The 17,503-nt window shown below is 44.4% G+C and overlaps 1 protein-coding gene across 1 annotated transcript in view; it reads right to left on the bottom strand.

Annotated features, from left to right (window-relative positions):
* Positions 1 to 240: 240 nt before the first annotated feature.
* Positions 241 to 17,503, bottom strand: part of begain (brain-enriched guanylate kinase-associated) — a 42,540-nt gene continuing 25,277 nt past the window's right edge. Inside the window, exons 4-6 of the mRNA XM_018764095.2 lie at positions 10,948 to 11,055; positions 5,470 to 5,553; positions 241 to 1,723 (exon numbers count right to left, since the gene is read on the bottom strand). Coding sequence (XP_018619611.2) covers positions 332 to 1,723; positions 5,470 to 5,553; positions 10,948 to 11,055 — 1,584 coding nt within the window. The 3' untranslated portion in view covers positions 241 to 331. The remainder of the gene's footprint in view (positions 1,724 to 5,469; positions 5,554 to 10,947; positions 11,056 to 17,503) is intronic.

Here is a 17,503-nt window from a genome sequence, read left to right as displayed (position 1 = left end):
TGTATATAAGAACTGTTCTGGAATGACTGGCGAGAAACTGACTCATGTGGTACGTCTGTATCAGCAGAAGATGTTCACAACATGTTCTGGCATTAAAATTTAAAAGTAATGTGCATTAACCTCATAGTTATCACTAAAAACAATGTAATACATGTAGAAAACTGCCAGGTTTCCAGCTTTCATCATGGAGTGTCCTGACTAGTGTACTCTCTTTAACCATGTTTCTGGCAGAAAGTTTGCAGACGAACATGTTGCTTGTCGTCATGTCAGAAGACAATCTAATGGAACACAGTAGTGTCCTGGCTTCTATCTCCATCATCCCCCCCCTCTGTCAGTTTAGCAGCGTGCCGTACAGCTGTGCCTTGGTGAGGCTGTCCTTCCGGCACAGTCCTGTGCTTCCAAATTTTTGGTACTGTGGAGATGCCGTCCGCTGCAGGACAGGGCTCTGTCGGTCCATCTGGTAGTGATGCATGTCTGAGGACTCAAGGGGACTTTGGTTTAGGGACTCGGCTGAGCTGTTTGGGCTCACGTCCACATATTCCTTCTTCATACTGCCCGCTGTGCTCTCCTTGTCCTTGGAGCTTCCTGAGTGGAAGAGGCTGCGCTCCGATTCTTGGCTGTCCTCCTTAGCACGATACATCTGTCCCTTGTCTGACTTGCGAGAACCCCGGCTGTGTTCTGGACTGGGGCTAGGGCTGGGACTGGGACTGGGTGATGCTGCAAAACAGTGGTCCAGAACATGGCTGTGGTAGACATCATCACCTTCCTGAAAGCTGCTGTAGAGGGGCCCCAGTTTAATCTTGGCAGCACCAATGGCAAAGTGCTGTTCAGAGAAGCTGTACGGCGAGGACCGACCCGGGTTACGATACGAATAGGTGTTGATGTCCTCTACACTCAGCTGCCTCCAGCGGTTGCTGAGTTCTTCCTCAGGGACGTGGACACTACCTCTGCTGTCTCTGTATAGCTGGGCAGAGCCCATGCTGTGAGAGGTTGCGAGTTGGGGTGAGTGGTAGGGTTCACTGAAGCAGGTGGACGCGGTTCTGACGTATCCAGGAGATCCGGGATTCTGTGGGCCGTGAGTCATATGCTGGAAGCTGTGGGACTTGGGGAAGCCAGGGCTCTCCTTCTCATAAGAGGAGGTGCTCTTGCGCTCGTAGTCCCCTTCCCGCCAGTCCATATAGAGTGCCTGCTGGGACGAGGACGGGGTGCTGCTGGGTGCACGGCCCTTTTCGTCGGAGGCCACACTGAAGCTGGAGTAGGAGCTGGAGGCTGGTAGTGAACCAGCCACAAACTCAGCAAATGAGGGCTCGTGATGGGAGAACCTGGAGTGGAATCCGTCCTCCTCCGGGTTGCTGTCGGTGGAGTTCTGCGTCTGAAAGAAACTCGTCTCCTGTCCGTGCAGGTCCACGCTCTGCCGCCGCTCCCGTCTCCGCTCGTCAGGGCAGTAGAGTGCTGTGTCGCTGCAATACAGATCTGAGGACTTGTATGCCAGACGACGCTGGAGGCGCTCATTGCTGTTGCTCAGGAAGTCCGGGTCCTGCGGCTGAGGGCTTGGGCTGTGTGAGCCTGGGCAGCTGTTACCCGGATCTGGCTTCTCTAGAACCTTGGCAATGATAGCTGTGGGCACTGAGTCGCTGTACGGAGAGTGGCGGAGGGCCATGGTCACTCCACAGCCATGCTTCTCCAAATGCATGCTAACCCGCTCCTGAAACTCAGAAGGCAACTGGATGGCATGGGAAACAAAAGAAGAAGAAATAAAGGTGTTAAGAAGAAGGTATAAAGCACAGATTTTAAAAAGGAAGAGAGGAAAAAGTGGTAGGCAAAGAAGAAAACAGTTTTAGCTGCAGAGTGAAATGTTGACATATGGATTTCACCAAGTGTTTTATGGAGATCTCATGAATATGACATCAAATGCTAGCCTGTCTAAGGGTGTGCGGACATGGCGGAGTACTCCAGACTGATGTGCTGCAGTGTCAGAATGCGAGCCAGAGCCAAGCCTGCTCTAGCTGTTGTGCTGCATGAATATTCACAGGCTTTCCAAACACAGCCTGTGCTGTTGTTGTCAGCATTGTTCCTCAGAAGTGAGGTGGACAGAAATTATTTATTTCTAGCCCACCACTGTGGGACAGCCAAGGGACCCAACAAGCCTTTCTGCGCAGGCTGCCCTAATGAACTTGTCAGCATTTTGCTGATATTGACACACAAGTACTTTGACCGCGTCTTTATGCATCGATATTACAGCAAGTCTGTCGTTTCGCTCAGCAGCCCTTCACAACCCTCTATTCTGGCCTTGTCCTTGATAATCTTTATATCTGAGAGAGGGGGATGGTTTGCTGCCTATAAGATGAAAAGTTGTGGCTAGATTTTCCTGCTTTATTTCCCGTTCATAAAAGCACAGAAGCTGCTGAAGTATCCCTGTGAGCCAAGACAGGTCTCTTAGTCTTTCTCATCATCTTCAAACACCCATCAGTTTCAAAAGAGGAACTTCCTTGAAATTAGATCTTTGCTTCAGGCTTGAAGAATGGAAAAATAAAACCAGTGCGTGTGTGTGTGTGTGTGTGTGCGCGTGTGCGTGTGGCGGGGGGTTACATACATAGAGAGCTGTATGGAATTAAAATAGCTACTTGGCACACAGTGTAAGTGTTTCACGTTTGTGGCAATTTTAGAGTCAGCTCCCCGATGACAACTGAATTCAGTCAAGCTTTGGGGTGACTAGATGCTTTAGCAGATGACAGTAGGCACCCCCTGCTGTCTTATCCAGAAAATGCCACCCTTCATGTAAATGAGCAACATAAAATGAATACATAAAATAACAAATGCAATGGGTGCTGCTTTAGGTTTAAACATATAAGCAAGCCATATACTTCTTTTATACATAATATATTTTCAAACACAAATAGTAGTGAGTAGTGCAATTTTTTTCTACAAAAATATTGGTTTCAAAATTATTGGCACCCCTGCAATTAATACAGACGGTCCCTGATTTACAATGGGGTTATGTTCTGATAAGCCCATCGTAAGTCATAAATATCCTAAGTTGAAAATGCATTTAATACACCTAACCTACCAAACATCATCGCTTCTTATCCTTTAAGATGGTTGAGAAGGTCGATTGCAAAAGTCCAAGTTCACAAGTGATGGCCATTATGGGTTTGCTGCTTTCATGCTGGGCAATTATCTTGAGTTTCTCCTCAAAAGTAATTGCCTTCCTCTTCTTCTCACCAGTAGCAGGAGAGACAGATGGGTGTTTCATAGACATGATGGATGCACAAAACAATGTAGATATGGGGGTATCCAAATAAATGCTGGTAATACAGAACACTGTAGAGTATCGGTTGTATACACAAGCGACCTTGTGGCAGACTAGGAGATGCGGATCGCTAGTGCTGCCCAGCATCACGAGAGAGTATCGTGCCACGTATCACTCGCCCAGAAAAAAAAAATCAAAATTGAAGTACAGTTTCTACTGAATGTGTATTGCTATCACACCATCGTAAAGTTGAAAAATCATAGGTCGGACCATCGTAACACGGGGACCACCTGTATTTGGTGAAATATTTGTGTTGTTCATTTTATGCATTACTTTTTGCCCATATTCATTAAGGGTGCCAATAATTCTGGAGTTGGTCTTTAATATCCAGTTAAAAAGGGAAGTTAAGTAACACAATGCAGAAGGATATATCAGTGTATGTCATCTGCATTTCTGCTGTAGCATTTTTAAATGTGTCAGGGTTGAGTTTCTCACGTGCAGAATTGTACTACACCTAGATAAGGTATTCCCCAAGGCAGTCCTGCAAAAAATTAGTATTAAAGGAAAATGGTATTATAATTAAACTGTCTGAAATTGACGTCTTTGGTCCTGCAGCTGTGGAAACCATGTCTTGCTAGAAAACAGTTGTCCAGCTTCTGACATTGCTATCTTCACGACACGTTCGACACTCAAATCCAAAATGAGATCTGAGTTCTACATTAGTTTATGGAAAACATGTATGCCTTGTTTCAGCAAAACACATGTAAATCTGCAATGTATCGATTTTCCCATCAAAACATCCTGGTCATCTTCCAGGCTCTTTCTACGTGGGCTTTCACCGTTGTGCCGCAACTCATCTGACAGTCTGGAGTTCTTTATAACACACTTGTAAATCATGACCATGACTCAAAATTCATATTTTAGACTTTTTTCTTTTATTTAAGTCTACGTAGACACATTGGAAAAGTGATGAGGACACTAAGTCTGTCTTGATATGGTATGATAACCCAGACAGTTAAACATTTTAAATATTAAAAATATTTGCATATTTGCAGCTTTTTGTAGTTTTAGTTTTTCTTTTCCCAACACAATTTTTTTTTTGCGATAAAGTAGAAGGTTTTAAGGTTTCCTCTTAGATCTTTATGCACTTGCTCCTGAAAAATTGCCTGTCACATTAAAATATTTCAGTTTATAATGATGTGGCTTTAGTTTTAATCTGAAGGTAAGCCTCACTTTTCAACGGTAAAATGGATTGATAGCAGCAGATGATAACAGCATGTGTTCAAGTTACCCTTAGAGCATAAGTTTGAAATTAAAGAGGATTCCCCCCCATGGCTTCAGGTAAGCCCTTTCCATCATTCAGTAAAGGCCTTCAGCTGAGGGCTCTTCTTCATGCACATTCCTTTGTTAGCCAGACATATTGAGCTGTCAGGACCCTGGCAACGAGTGCTCCTTGGGGCTATGGAGAAAGCCTTATACAGAAGAATAAATGCACTCCATGAGAGCTGTGCTGGCTACACTTCGACACGATTTAAATAATGTGTTTGGGTGTGTAATATGACACGACAGAAACAGTACAAAGAAAAAGGCTAAGAGCACACTCTCCAGTCACCATACATCCAGCCTGTCTGAGTAACAGAGCTCAGACAGGCTAAGCATGTCTGGCAGGGTTCACAGTAGATGGCAATGCATGAGGGGGAAGCTTTAAAAAAAAATTAATCAATTAATTAATTTTTCTTTTTCATAGCAAGTGTTTGCATTCTGTGGAGCTAAACATGCAGAAAGCAATTTTGACAAAAAGTCACATTAGCAAAGTCAAAAAAGTATTTGATCCACAGGCTTCATAATTGATCAGTAGGCTTTGTACTTGACCTGTGGGCTTCACACTTAATCCATAGTCTTTAAATGGATCTATAGGCTTCATTCTTGATCTATAGTCCTCATAATTGATGTGTAGGTTTTGCACTTGACCTGTGGGGTTCATACTTGGTCTATAGGCTTTGTTCTTGAGCTACAGGTTTCGTACTTCATCTATAGATTTTATACTTGCTCTCTAGTTTTTGGACATGTCTGCAGGATAATCAGTGAAACCCAGGATGCCTGCAGCACTTACATGCTTCCTCTGTGGTGGTACCACCCAAATTTTTCTGGCAACGAAAGAGAGCCACACAGTCTGTGGAGGTCAGACCTTAGTAGAGGTTCCGCACAGCCCAACTCACCTCAGACAGCTTGTGGGCTCTGTAATGGGACTTGCTACACTGGAGGAGCTGGGCAGCTAGGTTGCAGTCCTTCCTGTACAGCTCCTGGAAAAGAGGAGGACGTCTGACTTCTGTCCAACACTGACAGTGCCTTCAAAGATGTTTTCTAGGTGCTTAGACCCATAAGATATTTTCAGTGACTTTCTTCTTGTCATTCCGAGGGTTTGACTGCAAAGTAGATTAGGATTTAAAGTTAATAGTACAGATTTCACTGAGCGGTTCTATTATAGTACAGTACACTGCAGTACAGTACAGTATAGGATGGGATGACAGAGGACAGGATAGTATTTTATTAATCCCTGTAGGGAAATTCAGACAGTAGCTCAACATGACATAGACATGACACAACGAAGTGCAGTTTTCTGACGAATAATAACAAATAACAAAAAAATGATTAAATCAACATTTAGAAGTCGTCGTTATACCAGGGCAAATGTATAAAGGTGAAATGAGTGCAATGACTAAACGTACTCAATGCTTTTCCTAGCATTTACTGTGTTGAGGAGCTAATAGGCTAGTGACTGGTATTATGGAGGCAGATAGCAGTTGTTAAGAAGGACCAACAAAAGTACCTCTATGCATCTTAGCTCAAAACAATCTGGTGACCAAAATCACCTTGTGGGGGTGTGAGGGTTGTGAACTGTTGTCCATAATTGACAGTAACTTCCTCCTCATCATTTCCTTGTCTGCCACTGCCTGTATTGAGTCCGGGAGAGACCCATGACAGAACCTGCTTTCTTCACAAGCTTTTTTGAGTCTGCAAGTGTCGCCAGCAGAGATTTTCCTCCAGATCACAACAATATAATAAATGACAGTGGTGGCTAAGGTCTGATAAAACATTTAGAATTTTGCTGCCCATGTTAAATGACCTAAGCCTCCTTTCATATACAGTGGCCAGTCCAGCTTGTTGTTGATATGGATCTTCACTTTACTGCAGGAAAGAACATTTCCACATCTGTACCCTAAATGATATACAGGTTAAATGGGTCTCTGGCAGCAAAAATCAGCCACTAGCTGCTTTGTCTTGTTGATGTACAGCTGAAGGTGGGCTAACCTTATACTGTGAAATCGGGTCCTCAGTTATATGCTTGTACTCAATTTGATGACCTCTCTCACCCCGCAACTGCAGAGTCTTTGGAGAACTTCGGCAAGTGACACAGCCTAGTCTTGTTTTGGACTTTACAGGAGTGGAGTGTGAACAAAAATGGAGACCTAGGTTGCTCACCAGGACAGTACTCTGACACAATAAAGTATATCCCCTAATCAATGAGTGAAAAGAAAAGCTATATAATCTCTGAAGCATATATACAGCATATTGTTTTTAACTGTTTTAGAAACAGGTAAGATCTGGGATGAATACATTAAGAAACATTTAATATTTCTAATATTTGAAATAGTATGTGGGTGGCACAGCAAGTAGTGCTGCTGTCTGACAAATGCCCGGGTGGTTTGAGAGGACGTGGATTTGATCCCTGCTCAGTCTGTGTGGAGTTTGTATGTCCCCCACAGTCCAAAGATGAGAGAGAGAGAGACTGTGGTGAATAAGGTGTGTTGGCCAATAACGCTACAAAGAATTCATTGGAGAAAAGTGTCTGCTAAATAAATGTAAATATTTAATTTACAAATCCATCAACATTGCATTTAACTTGACCAGTGTACTGGTCCTGCTGCCTTAGATATGATCACCTCCTAAGTAGCGTGTTCCACTAAAATCATATTTTAATTTTGCATGACTACATTTTATTAATTATAAGGGTTATAAAAGTTGTGCAGAACATAACAAACAGTAACATTCATTCATTCTTTTCACTTGCAGTAAATACATTGTCACGTAGTCAGAAATATCTTTTGCTATTCCTAATGAGATTTTGACAGGTTACCCTCATCAATAGTGTTTGCTGTGAAGGCAAATACATAGCAGTAAAACATCCTTCTATAAACATGAATTTCTTTCTCTCATCATGTTTCCCAGGGCACCATTAACAGCTAATGGTTTGTGAAATCTTATTAGTTTTAAGGAACTTTTTAATGAAGGTTTTTTCTTGTCACAGTCACTGCTGATTCAATTAGGGGGTTAGGAAGAAGACCCTCCACTTCAAAACATGTCTAACAGACCATTAAGTTCTCTTTAACATCTGTTTATCCAGTTCTCTGATGAGGATTTCTGCTGTGCCACCATGATCCTCAGAGTTTCCAGTCACTACACAGAGACGTGAATTTTGATTTCGTATTTTCTGGCTGATCCAGCCTCCCGTTCACTGAGAGGACTAACATGTCTGTATCGTAGAGCTGGAAAAATTATGCGCAGCACAATATTTCTGTTATGTCATGAGTGACACCATAATGTTCTATGCTCTAATTGCTCTTAATTGCACTACTCAATTAATGGGAACACTTGCCTTGTAGTCACTTGAGACACTGAGCAATATTTACCCATTACAGAATTATCCCCCCTACATTTTTGCGTAAGTTGAGTGTCAGTGAAAGTTCTAGAAGTTGCTGTGTTATCTACAGAGGTGGGGTAAGCACTGATTCTAAGCATCCCTCTGCATTCTGAGGGCAAGCTCTTCTGAGCCACTGTACAGAAGGAGATGCCAGTTATAGTGGCACAACAGCAAAGTGGCTTCGAAGAAGTGTAGCCTGAAAGAGTTGTTCTGCTTCTCTGGTATTTATTTACATTTATTCATTTAGCTGATGCTTTTCTCCAAAGCAGCTTATAATTATTTACCCATTAATACAGCAGGGTAATTTTTCACTGGATCAATTTAGGGTAAGTACTTTTCTCAAGGGTATTATAGCAGTAGGTGAGGTTTGAACTGCCAACATTTGGATCCAAAGGCAGCAGCCCTAACCACTTTGTGATCAGCTGACCCTTTATCCATCCATTCATCTTCCATCTCACTTGTCCTAATAGGGTTGCGGTGGCAGCAGGGACAGCGGAGAGGTCCAGCCACCCCTGTCCCCTGCAACTTCCTCCAGCTCAGCCTGGGGGATCCCCAGTCGTTCCCAGGCCAACTGTGAGATATAATCCCTCCAGCGGGTCCTGGGCCGACCTCAGGGCCTTGTCCCAATTGGCCGTGCCCGGTATACCTCCAAACGGAGGTGCCCAGGTGGCATCCTTATCAGATGCCTGAACCACCTCAACTGGCTCATCTGAATGTGGAGGAATAGCGGCTCTACTCTGAGTTCCTCCCGGATGTCCAAACTCCTCACCCTGTCACGGAGAGTGAGTCCCAACACCTTGCGGAGGAAACTCATTTTGGCCGCTTGTATCCGCGATCTTATTCTTTCGGTCATTACACAAAGTTCATGACCATAGGTGAGGGTAGGGACGTAGATTGACCGGTAAATGGAGAGCTTTGCCTTATGGCTCAGCTCCCCCTTCACCACTACAGTCTGGTACAGCGAACGCATTACTGCTACTGCTGCTCCCAGTCTGCTCGTGAACAAGACCCCAAGATACTTAAACTCCTTCACCTGGGGCAAATTCTCTCCCCTTACCTGGAGGGAGCATGCCATCCTTTTCCATGAGAGAACCATGGACTCAGACTTTGAGGTGCTGATCCTCATCCCAACCGCTTCACACTCGGCTGCAAACCATTCCAGTGCGTGTTGGAGGCAACCTTGTGACAGTGCCAAAAGGACAACATCATCTGCAAAAAGCAGAGATGTCACCTTCCGACTCCCAAATAAAATGCCCTCCTGACCTCGACTGCGCCTTGATAACCTGTCTATGAAAACCACATACAGGAGTGGAGACAAGGCACAACCTTGGCGGAGTCCAACACCCACATTGAACAGGCTTGACTTAATGCCAAGTATGCGGACACAGCTTTTGCTCTGTATGTACAGAGACCGAATAGCCCACAGTAGTGGCCCCAGTACCCCATACTTTCGAAGCACCTCCTACAAAATTTCTCAGAGAACATGGTCATAGGCCTCCTCCAAGTCCACAAAACACATGTAGGCTGGATTAGAGAACTCCCATGCCCCCTCAATTATCTGTGAGAGGGTAAAAAGCTGGTCCACTGTTCCACAGCCAGGGCGGAATCCGCATTGTTCCTCTTCAATCTGAGGTTCAACTATTGGCCGGAGCCTCCTTTCCAGCACCCTGGCATAGACTTTCCCAGGGAGGCTGAGAAGTGTGATACCCCGATAGTTGGCACAAGCTCTCCGTCCCCTTTCTTAAAAATGGGGACCACCACCCCAGTTTGCCAATCCAAAGGCACTGTCCCCGAGGTCCATGCAACATTGCAGAGGCGTGTCAACCATGACAGCCCTACAACATCCCCTTATTTATTTATGTATTTTTACATTTACATTTACATTTATTCATTTAGCAGACGCTTTTGTCCAAAGCGATGTACATCTCAGCAAAAGTACAATTTATGCATTACATTAATCCATTAATGCCATTTACTAACATTATAATTACTGTTAAACACTGGCTTACAAATTGTTATTTTCTAGAATGCCCAGGAGGGGTGGGCAACCACTGGCCCGTGGACCCCCAGAGGTTTTTTTTTCTCCCTCAACTTTCAATTGGGAGTTTTTGTTCCTTTCCCCGGTGGCCAGTAGGTATACTTATAGGTCTATAATAAGTTCTTCATTATGTTAGCCATTAGTTGACCGTCTTCTTTGTTTGTATCTGTTTTTCTTGCCTTATTATGTCTGTGTTAAAGCGCTCTGTGTCACTGAGTGAGAAGAGCGCTCTATAACAAAATAAATAATAATAATAATAATTAAGAGAAGGAGACATAGCTGCAGACATGAAAGTCTCAAGCAAACCTAGTTCGTTACCTACCACTTGCTGCAACGAGGTTCATTGATCGAGTAGGTGCCTCAAACACAGGATAGACAAATCCCACTACCCTCCCACCATTTTTTTTTTTTTTTTTAATTTTATAAGATACACAAATAAGCAAGTACAATGCCAGAGTAGTGGCTGAATAAAGGTTGTATCTGGGGATGCTTATGGAGTTACGATGCCTGAGCAATTACATTGTAAATTACCCTTTATTTATTTATATTCTACGCATTCAACAATATTTCATTTGACGCATTTTTTTGGTTTAAGTTTACTGTGATTTCATTATACTCAGATGTACAGCAGAAACAAGATAGGATTTGCACAGGTTTCAGTGAAAAATGTTTGCCCAGTGCCACACCACACAGCAAATGTAGCTCACACATAATAAGTATAGTAGATGATTTAGTTGATTTGTTGACCATGGCCCACGGTTGATGATGACATTGTGACATGATTCGATGATTACCTTGTAGTATGCTTTTGCAAGAAAAAGTGTACATTACTCTACCTGCACTGTGGAAGTACTGTTGAGAATAGACCTCCTCCGAGGCCCTAGCTCGAAAAGGATAAAACCTGCAGGATTCCATCTGTCCTTAACAAATGGCTACAAGCACTAAGGAGACACTCACATTATCTTCTCTCAGCTTCTCTATTGTCATCTTTGCCTCCATGAGATGGTTGTTGAGGACGATGATCTCTCGACTCAGAGCTCTTTTCTCTTCTTCGTGGTGCTTAGTCTGAAATTAATAGGAAGGATTAATTATTGTTGTTTTGTTTTGTTATCACAACAAAAAGAAATCATAGGCAAGACAATCTCAGTCAACACTGAAACAAAGTGTAATTAGAAAAATTGAAGAACCAACACCAGGAACATTTTTCCTAAAGACCCAATATATATGTAACTGCTGTCCATAAAGTCAATAACCAAATACTATGACTTGTTTAATAAAACCCAAATACTTTCTTGTTGACACATTAATGTGCTTTCCATTGCAAAGCTGTGTTTGACATTTGATTTGCATGAACATGTTTCTTCTTGCACTGTCATACTTACCCTGTCATTGGAAAGGCCTGGCTCTAACGGAAAACATTAAATCAGCACTGATATTGCAAGTCATCTTTCAGATCTGACATGAAGCCCCTTCTACCTTTGAAAACCACTCTACAATGACACCATCCAGCTGCCAAGCTTCCACTAAGACCACCAACGATGAACTCAGTCGGAACATCCATCCTTTTACTGCTTTGTTTAAAGAGCAAGGGTGTTCAGACCAGCACATCTACAGTAATGTTTTTCACTCCCCACACAGTGCATTTAAAAAGCATTTCCTGGTAGAGGTGCTGCACAGCACAACTTGTTTAAAATAACAGTGTTTCCTCTCTTATTGCAAATTTTTTACATTAAATATTTTCAGGTCAAAATTAAAATATAATATTAGACATAGACCACATAACTGAAAAATTACACATTTTTGTGTCCATTTTAGTCAACAAACAGCAACTGCCATGGTGTGAAAAAAGTAATTGCCCCCCCAGTTAAAGGTATTATTAGAGTCAGCCAACTGAACACACCTAGGCTTGATTACAGTCAGCCCTCCATCCATCCATCCATTTTCCGCCACTTATCCGGGACCGGGTTGTGGGGGCAGTAGTCCGAGCAGAGCCCCCAAGACTTCCCTCTCCCCGCACACCTCCTCCAGCTCCTCTGGGGGAACCCCAAGGCGTCCCCAGGCCAGCTGGGAGATGTAGTCTCTCCAACATGTCCTGGGTCTGCCCCGAGGCCTCCTCCCAGTGGGACAAGCCCGGAACACCTCCCCAGGGAGGTATCCAGGAGGCATCCGGAACAGATGCCCAAGCCACCTCAACTGGCTCCTCTCGATGTGGAGGAGCAGCGGCTCTACTCCGAGCTCCTCCCGGGTGACTGAACTCCTCACCCTATGCCTAAGGGTGCGCCCAGCCACTCTGCGGAGGAAACTCATTTCTGCTGCTTGTATCCGCGATCTCATTCTTTTGGTCATGATCCAGAGTTCATGACCATAGGTGAGGGTAGGAACGTAGATCAACCGGTAAATTGAGAGCTTCGCCTTACGACTCAGCTCCTTCTTCACCACAACAGACCAGTACAATGACCGCATTACTGCGGACGCCGCACCGATCCGTCTGTCAACCTGCCGCTCCATTTTTCCCTCACTCGTGAACAAGACCCCAAGGTACTTAAACTCCTCCACTTGAGGGAGCAACTCCCCCCTAACCTGGAGGGCGCAGTCCACCTTTTTCCGACTGAGAACCATGGCCTCGGATTTGGAGGTGCTGATTTTCAACCCCGCCGCTTCACACTCGGCTGCAAACCTCTCCAGTGCATGCTGTAAGTCTTGATTCGATGAAGCCAACAGGACCACATCGTCCGCAAAAAGCAGAGACGAGATCCTGCGGCCACCAAAACAGACACCCTCCGTTCCCTGGCTACGCCTAGAAATTCTGTCCATGAAGATAATGAACAGAATCGGTGACAAAGGGCAGCCCTGGCGGAGTCCAACATGCACCGGGAACAGGTCTGACTTACTGCCAGCAATGCGAACCAAGCTCCTGCTCCGGTCATACAGGGAACGAACAGCTCGTAGCAGCGAGCCCTGAACCCCATAATCCCGAAGTACCCCCCACAGGATGCCACGAGGAACACGGTCGAATGCCTTCTCCAGGTCCACAAAACACATATGGACTGGTTGGGCAAACTCCCATGAACCCTCCAACACCCTAGTGAGGGTATAGAGCTGGTCCAGTGTTCCACGGCCAGGGCGAAAGCCGCATTGCTCCTCCTGAATCCGAGGTTCGACTATCGGTCGGATTCTCCTCTCCAGTACTCCAGCATAGACTTTCCCAGGGAGGCTAAGGAGTGTGATCCCCCTATAGTTGGAACACAGTCTCTGGTCCCCCTTCTTAAAAATCAGCCCTGCTCACTATAATCTTCACTTATTTTGACCCTCACCATCAGAGTCCAGTTGCCAGTGCAGATTCAGCATGCACATTATGCCACTACACACACACACACACACACACAGTCTAAATCGCTTGTCCCATATGGGGTCACGGGGAGCCAGAGCCTAACCCGGCAACACAGGGCATAAGGTGGGAGGGGACACACCCAGGACAGGACCCCAGTCCGTCGCAAGGCACCCCAAGCAGGACTCAAACCCCAGACCCACCAGAGAGCAGGACCTGGTCCAACCCTCATGCCACTACAGTTATGCCAAATGGAATTCCTAAAGAGATCAGAAAAAAAATTGTTCATATCTATCAGTCTGGAAAGGGTTATGAAGCCATTTCTGTTTCTCTGGGACTCCACCAAACCATAGTAAGAACCATCATCTCCAAATGGAGAACACTTGGAACAGTAGTGAATCTCCCCTGGATTGGCCAGCCTGCCAAAATTTCTCCTAGGGCAAAGCATGAAATCCTCCATGAAGCCACACAGAATCCTGAAAAACATCCAGACAACTGCATGCTTCTCTTGCCATGGTCAGAATGGTTTCTCTGCATTCAGTGACCAGAGGGATGAGCTGAATATTTTATGATGCCATGTTAAAAGTTACCACAATGCATGAGAGGAACAACAGAAAGAATGACCTGCACTCTGTTGTCTTGGCCACCTGACCCCAAAATGTAAAGACCCCACTAGTAGCTGGGCACATGGATTTCCTCAGTGTTAGAGCTTTAAAACTCATTTGCAGAATAGCACAGATGGAGAGACCCTCCTGTAAACATGAAAACAATGTATCTATCATTTGAAATTGTCCTGTCAGGGGAGGAGAGTTATTATTTTAATATGAATATCTGTCTCAATTTCATTCTTTGAAATCCTTTAATGCTCACACACCCCAAAGACTTCTCAAGATTTTCACTGTATTGCTCCAATTTGTTCGTTTCTGTTTTGCTAAAATGGTTTAAGTAAAGCTTTAGTGAACAAAACATTTTAAAATTTGGTTGACTAGATTTTCTTTTTTCCCATGAAATGATAGACAGAGGCATTTTCTGTCATTATTTTAGGAGCAATTCTCTACAAAGTTTCCCCCCGAAATCCCCGAATCTGAATACTCATCCAGCAATCCACCGTGTCCAATGCAAAAAGATTACTGATAAGACTAAACAGTTTCATGAAGGGAGAATAAACACATTAAAACAAAGAAAATGCTCAAGAGGCAGTGGGAATAAGACAAAAGGGATCATCTCATTGCCCCAAGACACATTGATTCATTTAGCAGATGCTTTTCTACAGAGTCACCTACAACTCAAAATATACAAAAGTGCATTTCACCATCAGATGGAAAGGTATGGATGCAGACGTGTGATTCTAAAAGTACACTCCCTCAGTCCAATACCACTATTTTTGCCAGTGTGCATCACATGAGTAACTGAAAGACATTCAAGATACATAGAACATGATGTTACACTGGTTACAACGGCTCTACACAAGGACCCAGTCCAACCAGCATCACCATGAAGCCATCAAGAACAACTGTAAGGCGTTGCCAACAAATATATCTCCATGACTGGAGACCAAGAAGCTTAACTTCCTTCCCTACCCAACACAACCACAGGGTACCAACATGAATATTTCATTGAGGCTGTGAAGTGGGCACCTGTTTTTGTCTGTGTTTTGCTGAATTAGGTCGACGACACCTCCAGAAGACTCAACAGTGCAGTCTGGTGTCCCAGACCCACCCCCGCTCCACACACATGTTAGATGCCCTCAACGAATACCGCAACTCCACAAACGCTGTAAGAAAGAAGAAATGTCCGTATTAAAGTAGACTTCAATTCACAGTAACAGTAGTGAAGTGAGTTATTTTAATGACACGTACTCTCTGCAGGGCTGGGTTCAGCACTTTGATGGCCACCGAAGAACCTGCACACCTCAGCAGCTCCCCAAGGTCATTGGAATGAGTACCTGAACTGCTTAAACCAAATACACATCACAAATATACCATGCAGATTGTTCAGCTGTGAAACCCTGATCATTATGTTGTTTCAGCTCATCAGCTTCATTGAATCTAGAACAGTGTGTTCACACAAAATATCTCCAAGGCAGTATAAATCTTGTGAGGTGCAGCACTGTGATGTTCTTTCCATACCTCTTCTCCACACCACTCTAAAGTGATGCTTGTTGGATAACAACCAGTCTGCTACTCCTCTAACTTCTGATGTCACACAGAGAGCAGTTTACTCAGTCTGTGTAAACTCATGGGTTTTGCATCCTGCAGCTGGGACCACTGGGACCAGTAAGCCTCTTCCATAATGTACAAATTGTAAGTTGTCTCACTGCTAAGAAATGCTGCTTAGGAAAGGATTACCATATTTACTCAAATATAATTTGCACTATTTTTCCCAAAATTCAAGTTAAAAAAATCAGGGTGCAAGATATATGGGGGATTTTCAGCAACTAAAGTTTTTCAGGAAAAAATGTAATTTACATTTATAATTAAATCCTCAGTAAACATTATAATTTATAGTTGCTCACATGCTCTTCGTGTAAAATACAGCAACCATCTTTATGCAAACTTAGCACATATTCAAATAATTCGTCCTCCAGTGCAGGAAACTTTCCACAGTTAGGTCCTCAGAATGCTTTTCTTGACTTATTGGTGTTTTATAATGCAAGTTTCTGTTTATGCCAATATCACACATTCAACTCAGTCACTTTAAACTCACACCCTGCTGCTCGACTGTCGTGTTTTTCTGTGAAATCTATAACTTTGAGTTTAAAACCAGCGCTGGAACTTTAAAGTTCGTCTATATTTCAAGCAAAAATGACTGTTAATTTACAAGACTTGAGATACGTTAGGGATAAGCCTTCACACACACACACACACACACACACATTTTCTGAACCGCTCATCCCATACAGGGTCGCGGGGAACCGGAGCCTACCCGGCAACACAGGGCGTAAGGCCAGAGGGGGAGGGGACACACCCAGGACGGGACGCCAGTCCGTCGCAAGGCACCCCAAGCAGGACTCGAACCCCAGACCCACTGGAGAGCAGGACCTGGTCCAACCCACTGCGCCACTGCGCCAGATAAGCCTTCACAAATGACTTATGAGAAGTGATCGTGAAACGTACAACAGTGGTAGGCCGGTACACATATGACTGGTGCACTATTAACAGAAGATTGTGCGACTCAACAACAAAGGCAAGCCAACAATTGTTGAAATGTTAATTCTCTTCAACTGAAATCCAAAATATCTGAAACTGCTGTAACAACATTGATTATCTATTTCTTACAGTTTTAAACTTTTTTCACGTGCAAGGTATATGCAAAACTTTTAAATGTCTTGTTTTGTAAAGTAAAATTAGCGGTGCAAGATATACGCGAGGCCGAGTGATCCATCCATCCATCCATTTTTTTTCCCTGCTTGTCCTTCTGGGGTAGCTGTGGCAATAGGGAAAGCACCTTGGGGCCATGTCCCAGTTGGCCGTGACTGGGTGACTGGTATACCTCCAAAAGGAGGTGCCCAGGAGGCATCTTTACCAGATGCCCAAACCACCTCATCTGGCTCCTCTCAGTGTGGAGGAATAGTGGCTCTACTCTGAGTTCCTCCCAGATGGCCAAACTACTCATCCTGTCACAGAGAGTAAATCCCATCACCCTGTGAAGAAAAGTCATTTCAGCCACTTGTATCCGTGATTTTATTCTTTTGGTCATTACGCAGAATTCATGGCCATAGGTGAGGGTAGGAATGTAGACCAACAGGTAAATAGAGAGCTTTGCCTTATGGCTCAGCTCCCCCTTCACCACTACAGTCCGGTACAGCTACTGCATTACTGCTGCCGCTGCTCCCAGTCTGCAGCCAATCTAACGCTCCCTTCTCCCCTCACTTATGAATAAGACCCCAAGATACTTAAACTCCTCCACCTGGAGCAAATTCTCTCCCTTTACCTGAGGGGGGCATGCCATCCTTTTCTGTGAGAGAATCATGGACTCAGACTCGGAGGTGCTGATCCTCATACTAGCCGCTTTGCACTCGGCTGCAAACCGCTCCAGTGCGTGTTGGAGGCAACTATATGACGGTGCCAGAAGGACAGCATCATCTGCAAAAAGCAGAGACATCACCTTCTGGCCCCCACACAGAATGCCCTCCTGACCTCGGCTGCACCTTGATATCCTGTTCATGAAAACCACAGATAGGAG

The sequence above is a fragment of the Scleropages formosus genome, chromosome 15 (genome assembly GCF_900964775.1).
Source record: "Scleropages formosus chromosome 15, fSclFor1.1, whole genome shotgun sequence".
Taxonomy (NCBI): domain Eukaryota; kingdom Metazoa; phylum Chordata; class Actinopteri; order Osteoglossiformes; family Osteoglossidae; genus Scleropages; species Scleropages formosus.
The sequence above is the reverse complement of the archived record's forward strand: the minus strand, read 5'-3'. Positions and strand labels throughout refer to the sequence as shown.